The sequence below is a fragment of the Onthophagus taurus genome, chromosome 1, assembly GCF_036711975.1.
Source record: "Onthophagus taurus isolate NC chromosome 1, IU_Otau_3.0, whole genome shotgun sequence".
Classification (NCBI taxonomy): domain Eukaryota; kingdom Metazoa; phylum Arthropoda; class Insecta; order Coleoptera; family Scarabaeidae; genus Onthophagus; species Onthophagus taurus.
This window is the reverse complement of record NC_091966.1, coordinates 40,057,054-40,074,188: the sequence shown is the minus strand read 5'-3', so window position 1 is coordinate 40,074,188 and position 17,135 is coordinate 40,057,054. Positions and strand designations below refer to the sequence as shown.

Below are 17,135 nucleotides of genomic sequence, written 5' to 3'. Positions count from 1 at the left end.
AAAAAGATTAAAAAATACTTTTTAACGAGTATCCAATCAAACGGTTTTTATCTAATCTACTAAAATACATAACAGGTGCACATACTTTTGTGGGCATTACTTTGATAATCCTCTTTAAAGAATGATCATAATCGCGATTTCGATAATTGTGTCCATATTCACAACGATTTTTTTACGAAATCGAAAGTTGGGAAAAGAAAAAATATTAAACGTGTATAGTTCCCCAGGAAAATGGTACCTAATCAAGTACTTAACAATGCTAATTCTCTTCCAATTACGAAATTTATCCTCAAAATTAAAACCTGGAAAAGCTGGAATAGGATATGGAACGAAGAAGCTTGAGGATATCGAAAAATTACAACCATTATCGCAAGAAAAAAAAGCGTTTGATGCCGTTTTTTACCAAGGAGTTAATTCTAGTGGTTATTACTTCGCTGGTGGGATTGAAAGGAGGCCCAACTCAAAAGTGAATGGACTCGTTTACTTGTTAGTACCTGAACTTGGATTACTCGAAAGCGAAAGTTTACCAAAAACCGAATTAAATGCGGATGAAACGGAAAATTCTTTTGCTGGAGGTGGAATTAGTTTTACTCCTGTTGTACCAATGAAAAAATGGGATATTTATTACAAAGGTCGTATGTGGTAAGAAAAAAAATGTATTATTAAATTAAGCGTTATTGCTTCATTTCATGCTATAGGCTTGGACCTGAATCTAATAAAACTTGGTACAATGTCGAATTAAAAGCTGAATTCACCTCGGATATGCCTCATTTTGTTGTCGATTCAGATGCTGACAAAAAATGTTTAGCGAGGGCAATCGCCCGAGAAACTTGGACAAAAGAATTTTTTAAAACCCTCGAAAAGTAAATCAATAAATAACTCAATACATAATTCTTTTTAAACTAATTTTTAGATCGCATCAAACTCATTATGAACAAATGGGGAACATTACAGGAAAAGTTATCATAAACGAGAAAGAACACATTTTAAATTTACAAGGATTTAGGGATCATAGTTTTGGTAAAAATATTTTTATTCTTTTATCAAATTTGAATTTGTGTATTTTTTAGGACATCAGCGAGATTGGACTTTATTACACCGTTACATTTTTCATATGTTGTATTTGGAGAACGATGTAAGAATTTGCATCGGTGTTATTAGCCAACCATGCACAATTTCTCATTTTGAAATCGGTTACGTTCTCAATCCTAAAACCAAGGAGATTCACCCCGTTCAAAGGGCTGATTTAAAATTGTATCAACACGGCGAAGATGGTGAACCTCCTAAAAGTATTGCGTTTACTTTTAATGCAAACGATGATAAATACGATTGCAAAATCGATTATTTACCTTACAATGGTGTTCATTATAAAGGAAATGATATCGAAGCAAAGTTAATTGAAAGATTTTTTGTTGGGGAGGTGAATGGGGTTAAATGTCGAGGTGTAAGTGAATGGCATTATAATAATGTAGGTACATATACAAAGTAAATTCCTGTTTTAATTATAAAAATATATTTCTAACTAACTTCACTAGTATTTATATTCTTAACCTATTGATTATATATAATATGGATTGAGCCAACGAGAGAGATAGCTTGCGCAAGGTGATCGAACCGAGATAGACATAGAAGCGTACTGCCATATAATGGGTGTACTGATAGAAGTGAGATAGATATAGAAGCGTACTGACATATAATATATCTATCTTTGTTACACTTTCACATTATCGCTTTCCATCTGCGTCTATTCACCTTGAGCAACATTTTTGTTAGTAGATATATTCACTTAGCTCAATCCATATTATACAGGGTGATTCATAAGTAATGGGCCAAATTGTAAATGTACGTTCAGGAGGCCAAAATAATAATATTTTCATTAACAATAATGGGTCTTAGTCTGCTCCTTACTGAGATACAGGATGTTAAAGCGAAAAAAATAAAATAGATTTTTGTTAATAGATCAGCTACTTTTCTACATAATGACTCATAGTTGACTTATAGTTTTTGTAAGGGTAAACAATAATGTGTGAGAGGATTTGAGTTAACTCGTAGATGTCGCCACATGCGCCATATGAATTAGATGAAATCAGCTACAAATTTTTTATCGCTCATTATTTTACAACATACTTGTTTAATTTGGATAGCCCCATCATTTCTGTAGAAAAAAGCTATACTTCTTTGATCTTGAAAATATTAACGATTTTCGAGATATTTGAATTTTACTAATTCACTACACTACATTTCACGGTGGTCGACGTAGCATTAATCTGTTAAGACACAAGCATGGCATGGAATGTTGACATTTACCTAACCGTAATTGATAATTGATAACAATATTAAACTGAAACCATAAAAAAATTACGTAATAAAACAATTTATTGTACGCCAGTTAATAAAACGAAATACAACATTAGAACAGACTTGAACTAAGACCACTTACGACAACTGTTATCAAAACCTACATGTTAATGTTGTGCGAAGTTAAATTAAATTTAAGCTTAATATGAACCTGTTTCACCCAATCGATTATAAATATTTTGAAATATCTTCCGGTTTGGCTGCCTTCTGTAAGGGTACATTTCACGATATTTTCTGGATGCTGCTTGCCCAGAAAAACGTTCTTGTGCGTAAACGCATAACATGTCTCTCATTTCTTCGTTTGAAAAGTGATTATGTCTCGGCATTTTGATTTATGTTAGGACAAGAATGAATCAATTTACTTAACAATAAAATGTTTTAAACTATTCATTAAACGTAAAAGCTCATTGACGTTTCATAATTCATATGGCGCATGTGGCGACATCTACGAGTTAACTCAAATCCTCTCACACATTGTTTAAATAATTGTTAAACACATATTGTTTACCCTTACAAAAACTATAAGTCAACTATGAGTCATTATGTAGAAAAGTAGCTGATCTATTAACAAAAATCTAATTTATTTTTTTCGCTTTAACATCCTGTATCTCAGTAAGGAGCAGACTAAGACCCATTATTGTTAATGAAAATATTATTATTTTGGCCTCCTGAACGTACATTTACAATTTGGCCCATTACTTATGAATCACCCTGTATATAATCAAAGTTCTTAACACACTCACTAGCTAACCTAAAAATTAAAGCAACGTGATGTTTTTAAACACTTATATACAACTAATTAAACCCGAATATAGTATATTTTATGTAAATCCAGGAAATTTGTAATATTTTAAATTAAATAGATTTGAAAATTAATTTGAACCTAACTTCACTTGTATTTTTGTTCTTAATGTCAATCAACTTTCAAATTTACTCAAGTTGTAAAGTAAGGTTATGTGTGTAAAATAAAACTTAAATAAATAAAATGAGATGGATATTAAATTTATTTAGAAATACATCTAATATTGAAGCATTAGAGGATGCCTGAAACGCTTTTAATATCGACGAAATCGAAGAGGAAGAAACCCAAGAAAAATCTGAAAATAAAGAAGGTGATTGTTATTTCAAAACAGGGAAAATAACAAATATTACAGAAAAGGTGATTATAATCGATGATAATTACACATTTCCTTATGATAGTGATTTCGAAATAAACCAATTAGTTTCATACACAACATACTTTGAAGATGATCTGGAAAAAGTAGCTAACCTAAAAATTATTGAAGATTTGAGCACAAGGAAAATTAATAAACAAGCAACCTGGTGTTTTTAAACACTTATATACAACTAATTAAACGCGAATATCGTATACTTTATGTAAATCCAGGAAATTTACAATATTTTAAATTGAATAGATTTAAAAATTAATTTGAACCTAACTTCACTTGTATTTTTGTTCTTAATGTCAATCAACTTTCAAATTCACTCAAGTTGTAAAATGGTTGTAAAGTAAGATAATTATAATTAAAATCCGTTTTACCAGTTGTTAAATTATGAAAAGGTAATTAAATTTAATATTCTCAATTTGTACTTTTGAAACTGGTTTTATTAATTAAGTCTGACTAGTTTCGGCCCATGGCCATCCTCAGAGACTACAATAAGATTAAGAATCGTTCAATTTAACAAAAAAGAAAAAAGAGTCTTGAAAATTGACATGACAGTTAAATTTATAAAAATATAATAAAAAAGATATAAAAAATAGTACTTACAGTTTTACAAGAGTTCACAGAAAAGTCATATCGTTAAATATTAAGTTTACAAAGGTGATTATTTGAATAAAATTTTTAAAAATTAAAGACAAAATTACGAGTTAACACGTTAAAATTGAAGAATGTTCTAAATCTAAAAATATAAATCGAGTGCGACGAAATACTATAGGAACAAGTTTTTTAGGTTTTGTGACGTTTTGATATACATTTCGAAAATTAATAAAGAAACAACGTGGTGTTTTTAAACACTTATATACAACTAATTAAACGCGAATGTCGTATACTTTATGTAAATCCAGGAAATTAACAATATTTTAAATTAAATAGATTTAAAAATTAATTTGAACCTAACTTCACTTGTATTTTTGTTCTTAATGTCAATCAACTTTCAAATTCACTGAAGTTGTAAAGTAAGGTTATGCGTGGAAAATAAAACCTAAATAAATACGATGGGATGGTTATTAAATTTATTTGGAAACACATTTAATATTGAAGTATTAGAGGATGCCCCAAACGCTTTTAATATCGAGGAAATTGAAGAAGAAGAAATCCAAGAAAAATTTCAAAATAAAGAAGGTGATTGTTATTTCAAAACGGGTAAAATAACAAGTTTTACAGAAAAGGAGATTATAATCGATGATAATTACACATTTCCTTATGATAGCGATTTCGAAATAAACCAATTAGTTCCACACAACATACTTTCAAGATGATCTGGAAAAAGTAGCTAACCTAAAAATTATTGAAAATGATTTGAGCATAAGGAAAATTAATAAACAAGTAACGTGGTGTTTTTAAACACTTATATACAACTAATTAAACGCGAATCTCGTATACTTTATGTAAATCCAGGAAATTTACAATATTTTAAATTAAATAGATTTAAAAATTAATTTGAACCTAACTTCACTTGTATTTTTGTTCTTAATGTCAATAAACTTTCAAATTCACTCACGTTGTAAAGTAAGTACAACATTTGACACATTTGATAAGTGCTGCAGCCACCCAGTAGCCAAACTTGATTTTTGTCATTGAATTCTGTAATTTGTGATGTAATTCTGTTCATTTTTTAAAGTTTTGGTTCAATATATCCTCCGCGCGTTCTGTGATGGGTTAATTAACATTTATGCTTGATCTTGGTTGTTTTGTTATTTTTGTTGGTTATATTATGTACTATACTCTGTTTTTAAACCAGGAGGAGTATTTTAAATTTGTCACAAGATTGACCTTGCACGTGATTGGTTGAATGCGAGGAAGTTCACACACAGGCAATTTTGAATTTGAAGGTTAGGTAATTGATAATTCGACAGTTTCGTGTCATTATTGTATATTTTGTGTTCTTAAACCCTTTTTTATTATATTTTGAAATAAATACACTCATAACTTCAATGTTAATTTGTATGTATAGTGTTGACGATAACAAACGAAAATAAATACAATAATAAGTAAATAAATAAATAATAATTATTAATTTAAATTTACCGCCAAAATATCTAGTGATATTTTCTGGTGATTTTTTCCAGTGTAAATCTGACTTTCGCCTTTACTCCTCCTGGTTTAAAAACAGAGTATAGTTCTAGTGCAAGTGTTAGTTCTAGTTTTAATTGTTATTCAGCGCTAAGTTGTATATTTTTAAGTTTCGGGTTTAGCCCTGTATCTTCAGACGCTGAATGTTAGGTAAGGTTAGTTTTGTTTACAAACATTAATTATACCATGAAGTATTCTTTGGCAATTAGTAATGGCAATTATAGCGTGAAGTTTTCTTTTGTAATGTCAATTATAGCGTGAAGGAATGTTCGGTAAGGTTAGTTTTGTTTACAAACATTAATTATACCATGAAGTATTCTTTGGCAATTTATAATGGCAATTATAGCGTGAAGTTTTCTTTTGTAATGTCAATTATAGCGTGAAGGAATGTTCGGTAAGGTTAGTTTTGTTTACAAACATTAATTATACCATGAAGTTTTCTTTGGCAATTTGTAATGGCAATTATAGCGTGAAGTTTTCTTTTGTAATGTCAATTATAGCGTGAAGGAATGTTCGGTAAGGTTAGTTTTGTTTACAAACATTAATTATACCATGAAGTTTTCTTTGGCAATTAGTAATGGCAATTATAGCGTGAAGTTTTCTTTTGTAATGTCAATTATAGCGTGAAGGAATGTTAGGTAAGGTTAGTTTTGTTTACAAACATTAATTATACCTTGAAGTTTTCTTTGGCAATTATACTCTGTTTTTAAACCAGGAGGAGTATTTTAAATTTGTCACCAGATTGACCTTCCACGTGATTGGTTGAATGCGAGGAAGGTTCACACATAGGCAATTTTGAATTTGAAGGTTAGGTTATTGACAATTCGACAGTTTCGTGTCATTATTGTAAATTTTGTGTTCTTAAACCCTTCTTTATTATATTTTGAAATAAATACACTCATAACTTCAATGTTAATTTGTATGTTTAGTGTTGACGATAACAAACGAAAATAAATACAATAATAAGTAAATAAATAAATAATAATAATTATTAATTTAAATTTACCGCCAAAATATCTAGTGATATTTTCTGGTGATTTTTCCTAGTGTAAATCTGACTTTCGTGTTTACTCCTCCTAGTTTAAAAACAGAGTATAGTAGACTTAAGTTCTGAAATTTGTAATTAGGGGCAACCCTGTAATTTCGGAAGTAAAATAAATAAATAAATAAATTAGTTTGGCCAGTTAACTCTCATGAATCATTAAGGAAATTAATAAATTGGGTTGCAATCAGTAGAATGACGATGTTATCTGATATCGAAATACATATCAACAAATAAGTTCGTTTTGTGATATGTTTATCAATAAAAAAGAAATTCCGCTAAGAAGCATACAAAATGTAGTAAGCTTTGAGGAGGTTATCGGTTTAACAGCCTTCTTCATATTTTTGGAATACAAAAATGTGACATTAGCGAATAAGCTGCAATATACAGTTCAGAATCAATGCTCCTAAAAACATTTCCTATCAATAACTTAAAATTTCTTTCAAATCTGCGTACACCAGACCATCAAGAAAAGTTTCGTTATATTTAATGAGAAAAGTATGCATCCTGAGCAGTGACGTTTGCACTTATAAATATAGAATCTCATCTATTGTACTTTGACAATAACAGTTTACTTAATAAATTAGAATAAAAATGATTGTACATTTTTAAATCAATTGTAGTAGAAAATTGTAGGAGTTACTCAATAATTCTCTAATACGCTATTAATAAGTATACCTCCTTGTACAAGATGTTTGCATTAAAACTTCAACCATAAACCATCATACTACATACCATTCAATGCAAATAATTTCTTACTAACACCTGGTTTAGCATATAAAGTACTTGATCTGTTCTGAGAGAAATATTTTGCGTCCAATTAATTTAAATTTATCCAATGCGATTAAGGTTATATTTACACCACGATTTATTTATAGATCTGGGTTAATTAATTAAGGTTATGAGTTTAAAATAAAACCTAAATAAATAAAATGAAATGGTTTGATGGTTATTAAGTTTATTTGGAAATACATCTAATATTGAAGCATCAGAGGATGCCTCAAACGCTTTTAATATCAAGGAAATCGAAGAAGAAGAAACCCAAAAAGAATCTGAAAATAACGAAGGTGATTTTTATTTCAAAACGGAGAAAATAACAAATATTACAGAAAAGGAGATTATAATCTATGATAATTACACATTTCCTTATGATAGCGACTTTCAAATAAACCAATTAGTTTCACACATAACATACTTTCAAGATGATCTGGAAAAAGTAGCTAACCTAAAAATTATTGAAAATGATTTGAGCATAAGGAAAATTAATAAACAAGCAACGTGGTGCTTTTAAACACTTATATATAACTAATTAAACGCAAATCTCGTATACTTTATGTTAATCCAGGAAATTTGCAATATTTTAAATTAAATAGATTTAAAAATTAATTTGAACCTAACTTCACTTGTATTTTTGTCTTAATGTCAATAAACTTTCAAATTCACTCACGTTGTAAAGTAAGGTTATGTGTGTAAAATAAAACCTAAATAAATACGATGAGATGGTTATTAAATTTATTTGGAAATACATCTAATATTGAAGCATTAGAGGATGCTTCAAACGCTTTTAATATCGAAGAAGAAAACTAAGAAAAATCTGAAAATAAAGAAGGTGATTGTAATTTCAAAACGGGTAAAATAACAAGTATTACAGAAAAGGAGATTATAATCGATGATAACTACACATTTCCTTATGATAGCGATTTCGAAATAAACCAATTAGTTTCAAACATAACATCTTTCAAGATAATCTGGAAAATGTAGCTAACCTAAAAATTATTGAAGATGATTGAAGTGTAAGGAAATTTGATAAACAAGCAACGTGGTTTTTTTAAACACTTATATACAACTAATTAAACGTGAATCTCGTATACTTTATATTAATCCAGGAAATTTGCAATATTTTAAATTAAATAGATTTAAAAATTAATTTGAACCTAACTTCATTTGTATTTTTGTTCTTAATGTCAATAAACTTTCAAATTCACTCACGTTGTAAAGTAAGGTTATGTGTGTAAAATAAAACCTAAATAAATACGATGAGATGGTTATTAAATTTATTTGGAAATACATCTAATGTTGAAGCATTAGAGGATGCCTCAAACGCTTTTAATATCGAGGAAATCGAAGAAGAAGAAAACCAAGAAAAATCTGATAATAAAGAAGGTGATTGTTATTTCAAAACGGGGAAAATAACAAATATTACAGAAAAGGAGATTATAATCGATGATAATTACACATTTCCTTATGATAGTGATTTCGAAATAAACCAATTAGTTTCATACATAACATACTTTGAAGATGATCTGGAAAAAGTAGCTAACCTAAAAATTATTCAAGATGATTGGAGTATTACGGAATCTAATAAACAAGCAACATGGTGTTTTAAAACACTTATAGTACAACTAATTAAACGCGAATGTCGTGTATTATACGTAAATCCAGGAAATTTACAATTAAATTTAAATAATGTTAAAACAGAATTTATTCCAATAGAAGGAGATTGGTTACAAATCGAAGCCAAATGCATTCTTGATGAAACCGAACGTGATTTAAATAAAAAAGTAGTTGAAGTGGTTAAAATAAACCCTTTACGGCCTAAAATTATTGAAGGTGTTGTTAAGAAATGGAATCAATTTGATGGGGAAGGCCAAATTAATTCAAACATATTTTTTAATCGTGAATCTCTTTGTATGGGGTTTTCACCAAAAATTGGTGATAAAGTTATAACCGAGATTATTGAAAGTGAGCAAGATAGGTGTAATTGGAGGTCTATTAAGATTATACCAAATTCACATGGAAATTTTGGTCTAATTAATAAATTTAAAACTCAACGAGAAATTGAAGATGACAATATTGAAATTGATGATGAAGTTAGCATTGATTTTTGTTATTTAAACGAAGAAAAATCGTTTCGATTTCGAATTAAAAATAAAAAGGATGTGGATGTAATTTTGAGTGGGGTTGAAACTCAAAATTTAGGGGGATTTATTAAAATCGAGTACCCCAATGAATTTCCTTTAACGATTAAAAAAGATGAAGAAATTTTTTTAATCGGTTCATTAAGAATTAACACAGCTGGGAATTCGAGAGAATCGATTACTTTTCGATTTGAGGATACAATTTATGTCCGAACTTTAAATACAACTTTATTAAAAAATGATTATCATCCCAGACAACGAAACAACTTTAACAAACAAGAATTACTTTTTAAAGCGAGGAATTTTCGCGAAATCGATGGAAATTACATTAGAGCGTCGCGTTCGAACACAACAAAACGATTTATACCAATAAAAATTCCCCCATACAATATCCCCGAGAAATTATGGAACATTTTATTACAAAATAAACCCAAAGAAGAAATAATTGACGATTTAAAAAAAAATAAACACGTTTTAAACGAGCCTTTAGCGTTCCAATTTTACGAGGATCGTTTCCACACTTTATTATACTTAGAAGAAATCGCCGAATTAATTGCAATAAGAAAATACGATCGAGATCAAACCCCGTTTATAAAAAACGGTGAATTTTTAATGTTAGAAATTGAAAACTTAATCGAACAAAGACCTTCAATTATGGTAGGCGATACAATAATCATAAAAGACTCTTATAACGCAAATTCAACTTCATTCGAAGGAATTGTCGAAAAAGTCGGCGCAAAACATTTATATTTAAAATTTCACGACTCATTCCATAACAGTTATAACGGCGAAGATTACTCGATTCAAGTAAAACCAGCTCGAATGAAATTAAAAAGATTACATCACGCCGTGTCTTTGGCAGTGCGAAATTTGGCAAGGGAAATTTTATTTCCCACTAAAATCATTGTTAAATCACCCCAAATTAATTTTATCGAACCAAATCGATTAATACAAAACGAGAAAAATGATTTACAATTAAAATTGGAATGGTTTAATCAAAAATTAAATGACCACCAAAAAATTGCAGTGAGAAATATCTTACATGGCGTGTGTCGCCCAATGCCGTACATTATTTTTGGACCCCCCGGAACGGGAAAAACGATAACTTTAGTCGAGGTGATCTTACAAACTTTAAGAATGATTCCTCATTCGAGGATTTTAATTGCAACTCCTTCGAATAGTGCTGCGAATTTGATTACAACCAGACTTATTGAGTCCGGTGTTGTTAATCCGGGGGATTTGGTGCGATTGGTTGCTTATAAATGTCTTGTTGATGGCACAATTCCGCAACATTTAGCACCGTTTTGTGCTGTTGTATCAAATAAACAAAATAATGTTGAGAGTGTTACAACAAATGGATTGGTTTTAGGAGTTGATTTTTCTACAATTGGACGTCATAGAGTTACAATATCCACTTGTAACACATTCGGAGCTTTATTTCAACAAAAATTTGATAAAGGACATTTTACACATATCATGATAGATGAAGCGGGGCAAGCGACCGAACCCGAAATAATGATCCCAATGAGTTTTTTGGATTTACACAATGGACAGTGTGTTTTAGCAGGTAATATTTTATTTAGCCCTTAACTGGCGTTAAGATAGACAAGTAAGACATTATTATAAGATAGTATCACTTATGAATAAGCAATGTATGATAAGAAATTTAAAGAGGAAAACATAACAAAGACATAAAAAACACATCACCTAAAATCATGACCGGCTTCAAACTTTAATAACTTTTGAACTTATTCCTCGATTTGAATAAGGTTTTTTTTATTTGAAAGGTCTACTCTTTGCCAATATTTCTGTAGGCGCCTTCCTCATTTTGGCGCTCTTTAATTTCATCAATGGTGAATAACGCTAATGCGTGTTATCTTCCTACACTTTGAAGCTTGGCGCTCTTCAATTTCAGCAATGGTGCGTGTTTCTTCCACACATTTTGAAGCTTGCTGTGGGGTGCACCGACAAAAGAAAATAATTTTAATCATAACAGGCTTGTAGTCTCGTCTGTTCTGATCACTTCTGTTTTTTGTTCAAGTTTCTACACCAAAGTTACAGTCGGTACGATATTTGTTGAGCCAAAATTTCCAAAAAGGAAAAAATCAATGATGTTCTATTCTCGGAAAGCAACGGTTATTCACGGCTTGATATTTGCAAACAGTGGCGTACCTTTAAATTTTCCACGTTATTTCTCGAATATTTTTTGCACTTTTGGTGAATATCTCAGAATACACATTTCTTGCAATAAAATAATAACGCAGCTCATTTACCTTCAATTTGTTTTTTATATAAACGACTAAAATACTTTCTTGTACACGCACTTCGAAATCAAGCAAACTGGGCACTCACAAACTACTCCCATACGCCTACAAATCAGTACTGGTGATAAGTACACATTACCGATACCTAAAACAACGATCCCTAAAACGGGACTGTGTGGGTGATTTCCCCCCTGCTAGATTGCTGGGCATAACGGTGAGCTCCAGAGATCTGAAATTTGATGTGCATGTGGCTGAAATTGGTAAAAAGATCTCAAGAAACATTTTTCTACTACGTAGACTAGTGAGCTCGGTATCTGTCGAGGTGGCCAAAACAGCGTATTATGCGCTGATACACTCAATGATTGACTATGGTATTATTGCCTGGGGTGGGAGTCCAGCAAGTAATTATGTGTTTGGTTTGCAACGCAGAGCTGTGAGAGTGTTGGCAAAACTTAGTTATAGGGAAGATTGTCGCCTCGCCTTTGAATCCTTGAATATTCTAACGCTTCCATCATTGTTTATTCTGAAATGTTTGCTGTATATTCATAGTAATGATGAACAGTATAAGACGCACGCCGACGTGCACAGTTACTTTACCAGAAACCGTATGAACATGTGCGTAGATTTTTGTCGGTTGAGTGGAACGCAGAAAGGTCATTTGTATACTGGTCAGATTTTGTATAATAAGTTACCGCAATCTATTAGAGCACGACAACACAAGCAATTTAAAACTGTTATGAAGAATTTTCTGATGACGGGTGCGTTCTACTCAGTCGAGGAGTTTTTAAGGAGTGATATTGTCATTGTATGAATGTATTTTTATTGTATTTTCTTCTCGGCTCCTGCGTCTGTATTTTGTTGTATATTCTGTTTAAAATGACGTGTGTAACCCTTGGGCATAGAGCACTAATAAAGTTATTATTATTATTAATGGTGGGAGTGAAGGGTTTAGAGGTGTCATTTCTTTTTCCCAAGAGGTTTTTATATTGATCTATAAATAGATTGCTGGTCGCTAAAGGGTTAATGACAGCTCGTGTGGTTATGCCAAATTTCTTCTCTTCTTGAGATAATCCTAAGCTGTCAGTGCCCTTTCCACAATATAAATTTGTACGACAGCTTGTGTGGTTATGCCAAATTTCTTCTCTTCTTGAGATAATCCTAAGCTGTCAGTACCCTTTCCACAATATAAATATGTATTGTATATGTAACTGGCATCTGCAAGGCACTGTAATTTCAACCCGTACTTTGCCGGCTTTGTAAACAGCCTGTACATGCCTTACAGGGTGTTTCAAATTCGATGTTCAAATAGGCTATCTCCGAAACTATAAGAGTTAGAAAAAAAGTAGCTTACATGTCATGATCTCGTTTTTCGAGAAACTGCTAATGCCGAAAACCTCAAAGCGCTATCGTCTTTTGTTTTTCTCCTAGAGGCCAAAATTGAAAATATCGTAAAACCAGCAAGTGCAATTACTTGGTTATTATTATAGGTGGAGTATTATAACTAATATATATATGTCTTATATGGACACTTTTTTTACAGAGAATTTGATGACGTAGCCAAAAAAAATTTTTCGGTTTTAGATTTCTAGATATTATGGCAATTTTCGTTTTTTTAAATGGAAACATCCAGTGATTATTCGCTTATTAAATTCGTTATTTTTTTCTGATTACAAAAATATGGGGTTATATAGGTCTATTTCTTATTGTTTTAGAATAAAGCTAAAAATAAACTTTTTTTTAGTGTCGTCAAAGAAATTAAATTTACAGTTTCCTGTAAATTACGGTATTATAACTAAAAATTATTCTACTAAAAATTTATATAAAAGTTACTTTATTTTCTAATGTGTAACATTCTAAGATGTTAATCTTTTGGTAATTTTCGTAATCCATCTTAAAAAACAGGATTTTTAATTTGACACTTCAGAAAATTTTTGAATACAAACAAATGTTGCTATGTTTATTTGAATTTAAAAAAAATATAAGCGCCATCTATCAATAATTTATTAAGTCATTTAATAATAATATTAAATATTAATAAAAAATGTGAAATAATGCAATCTATTCCAACTTTTGTGTAAAACAAATATAAATTAAATAGTTCAACAAATGTATTTGATTCAAATATCAGAAATATGTTTTTTTAATTTTTAGTTATAATTTACAGAGAACTGTAAATTTAATTTTTTTAACGACACTAAAAAAAGTTTATTTCAGCTTTATTCTAAAACAATAAAGTATATATAATAAAGTATCCTCGTGATTTGATTTCAAAATAGCTGTATATATAAGCAAACCAATGAAACACTTTACTTCTTCACCAGTTCATTGTTTCAGTTCTGTTCTTGAAGCATCAGAATATTTAGCTCTGATTCATTCAAGCGAGTAACTTGTTGCAACATCTCATCATCAAATATACAATTCCAACCAGCAATTGGCTCGACTTTTGTTACTTTGGATTTTACGATTGGTATTTTTACAATATTATGGTGCGGTGTTCTTACATTTCTAGCAGGTGGAGTTGCTGACCATTTGAATCTCTTTCTTCTGTAGAAATACTTTTGTGCAACACCTTGTTCACTAATTGCTACATTATCCGGTTCTTCGTCAGTAGATTGAGCGGAATCGGTATTATGTTCGTTTAGAACACAATTTTTTTCATCTTAATCAGATAATTCCACATCGGAGTCAAGAAACTTAAACATCCGTAAAACTCTAAATTTGGATCATCAAATCTAACATAACTTGGAATAGATTTTAATGCATTTCTTTACTCTAAGGGTTAATTAAAAAAAATAATTATAATTTCGTTTTAATGTAGGGGATCCACAACAATTAGGCCCACAAACGAATTCGGATATTTCAAAAGAATTCGGTTTAGATGATTCGTATTTGGATCGATTAATCAGTCGCTTTCCTTACATTCGAGACACAATCGGTTTTCCGGAAACTGGTGGTTATGATCAACGTTTCGTCACGAAATTGTTAAATAATTACCGATCACTTCCCGGAATTTTAAACGTTCCTAATAAATTATTTTATCATTCAGAATTGATACCAACTGTAAGTATGATTCAAATTTTTTTTAGGTTAGAATTCTCATTTTGACATTTATGTCATCTTAGAAACGTCAAATTTCAAATTTTTTTTATTTATTGCAGATAAATACAACAAATAGTCCCCAAATTGAATTATTAAACAAATTAAAACCGATTTTACCAAAATCAATCAAAACCGATTTATTCCCTTTTATATTTCATGGGGTAAACGGAATAAATCTTCAAATGAATGATTGTCCGTCGTGGTATAATCCGGATGAAGTTAGCCAAGTTTTCTTTTACATCAATCAGTTGTATAGCTGTAACGTTCCTTACACAGATATTGGAGTTATTACCCCCTATATTAAGCAAGTGAAAGAAATAAGAAGCGTTTTAATACAAGCCGATTTTGATGTTCCTAAAATTGGGACGGTTGAGGAATTTCAAGGACAAGAATTTCCGATTATAATTTTATCGACGGTTCGTTCTAATCAAGATATGATAAGTACCGATGTGAAACATCATATTGGATTCGTTGGTCAAGCTAAAAGAATGAACGTTGCTTTAACTCGAGCTAAAGCGTTGTTGGTAATTATTGGAAATCCACATTTATTGATGCAAGATGTGTCTTGGAGAGAAGTAATTTCATATGCTATCGAAAATAAAGCTTATATTGGGTGTCAATTACCGTAATTGTTATGATGTTTTTTTTTAGATATTTGAAACAAATTATTAATTAAATTTAATACTTTTTTAGGTTTATGACTCTAAAACGATTAAAAGTTTCTTAATTAAATGCAATAACTAAATATACCTTGAAAAATAATGTTTGTGTTGTATCTACAATAAAATTGAATTCTTTTAAACCTGAAAGTAACAATCATTTGTAATTTTTGAACTATTTCATGTAACACCTCAATTTAACAGTTATTTTTAAAGCTAAATAGTGATCTAGAAAATCAAAGTATTCTAAATGTTTATAAATAACATTATTGACGTAAACGCAATGAAAATGTTTGATATTATTGATCATTCTTAGAAAGATTTGGCTATTCCATGTATTTTAGTATGGCTTGTACATAATGCAGTCTTCGTGCCAGATTATTCAACTTTTGGATTCCATACAATTTCATAGTTACAGTATATATTCAAAAATGCAACTGGTTAGTATGTTCCCTAAAGCTTAACGCCTCATTCATGATCAGCCCGAGGTTTTTGACAGACTTTCTCAATGAAATAGGAGTATTTTTTATCGACAGGTGATAAAACTCATCAATAAATTTTTCTTTTAACTTCGGGGGCCCAAACAATTAATTAATTAATTTCTTGAAGGATCCTTTTGGAAATATCACCAATTATTAATTAAAGTATCTTCTTTTTAATGCAAAGAGCCGTTTTGAAAAATCACTTTTAGTTCTTGAGAAATAAATTTTTGAAATCATCGAAAATTTTTTCGAATTTTGCAATTTTCGCCGATTAAGTTTTAAAAATTCGTATAAAATCGATTTCTGGGAGTATGAGTGTGAAAATTTCCCAAAATGTTAATAAAAGTGTCCTTTTTCCAATGAACCAACACGTTTTGAAAAATAACTTTTCGTTTTTGAGAAAACAATGTTTGAAGCTTTGATAAAATATTCGATGTAGCAATTTTCATCGATAATTTTCAAAATTCGCTATAAAATTAATTTCTTGAAGGATCCTTGTGGAAATATCACCGATTATTAATTAAAGTATCCTCTTTTTAATGCAACAAGCCGTTTTGAAAAATCACTTTTAGTTCTTAAAAAATAAATTTTAGAAATGATTCACAATTTTTTCAAATTTTGCAATTTTCTCTGATTAAGTTTTAAATTCGTATAAAATCCAGTTCTTGGAATAGAAGTATGAAACTTTCCCAAAGTGTTAATAAAAGTGTCCTCTATCCAATGAACCAACCCGTTTTGAAAAATAACATTTAGTTTTTGAGAAAACACTATTTGAAGTTTTGATAAAATTTTCGATGTTGCAATTTTCATCGATAATTTTCAAAATTCATTATAAAATTAATTTCTTGAAGGATCCGTGTGGAAATATCACCGATTATTAATTAAAGTATCCCCTTTTTAATGCAAAAAGCGGTTTTGAAAAATCACTTTTAGTTCTTGAGAAATAAATTTTTGAAATCATCGACAATTTTTTCAAATTTTGCAATTTTCGTCGATTAAGTTTTAAAAATTCGTATA

General features: G+C 30.0%; 2 protein-coding genes across 2 annotated transcripts; both read left to right on the top strand.

The window, feature by feature from the left end:
- The first annotated feature begins 42 nt into the window (after positions 1–42).
- On the top strand, positions 43–1,531 carry LOC111428631 (uncharacterized). The gene is made up of 4 exons (XM_023064259.2): positions 43–642; positions 699–863; positions 914–1,020; positions 1,071–1,531. Exons 1-4 carry the CDS (start codon positions 122–124, stop codon positions 1,487–1,489), a joined length of 1,212 nt encoding a protein of 403 aa, XP_022920027.1. The 5' UTR covers positions 43–121; the 3' UTR covers positions 1,490–1,531.
- A 6,101-nt stretch (positions 1,532–7,632) lies between these two features.
- LOC111428428 (probable RNA helicase armi) lies at positions 7,633–15,786 on the top strand. Its single transcript, XM_023063932.2, has 3 exons — positions 7,633–11,181; positions 14,697–14,938; positions 15,037–15,786. The coding sequence occupies exons 1-3, from the start codon at positions 8,733–8,735 to the stop codon at positions 15,604–15,606; spliced, it is 3,261 nt and encodes a 1,086-aa protein (XP_022919700.2). The 5' UTR covers positions 7,633–8,732; the 3' UTR covers positions 15,607–15,786.
- The last annotated feature ends 1,349 nt before the right edge of the window (positions 15,787–17,135 follow it).

Excerpts from the sequence above, each read along its gene's own strand:
- LOC111428631 (XM_023064259.2), top strand. The coding sequence starts at position 122 with ATGATCATAATCGCGATTTCGATAATTGTGTCCATATTCACAACGATT. Across the intron at positions 643-698 it reads TATTACAAAGGTCGTATGTG|GCTTGGACCTGAATCTAATA; the intron begins GTAAGAAAAAAA and ends TTCATGCTATAG. Across the intron at positions 864-913 it reads TTTTTTAAAACCCTCGAAAA|ATCGCATCAAACTCATTATG; the intron begins GTAAATCAATAA and ends ACTAATTTTTAG.
- LOC111428428 (XM_023063932.2), top strand. The coding sequence starts at position 8,733 with ATGAGATGGTTATTAAATTTATTTGGAAATACATCTAATGTTGAAGCA. Across the intron at positions 11,182-14,696 it reads TGGACAGTGTGTTTTAGCAG|GGGATCCACAACAATTAGGC; the intron begins GTAATATTTTAT and ends GTTTTAATGTAG. Across the intron at positions 14,939-15,036 it reads ATTCAGAATTGATACCAACT|ATAAATACAACAAATAGTCC; the intron begins GTAAGTATGATT and ends TATTTATTGCAG.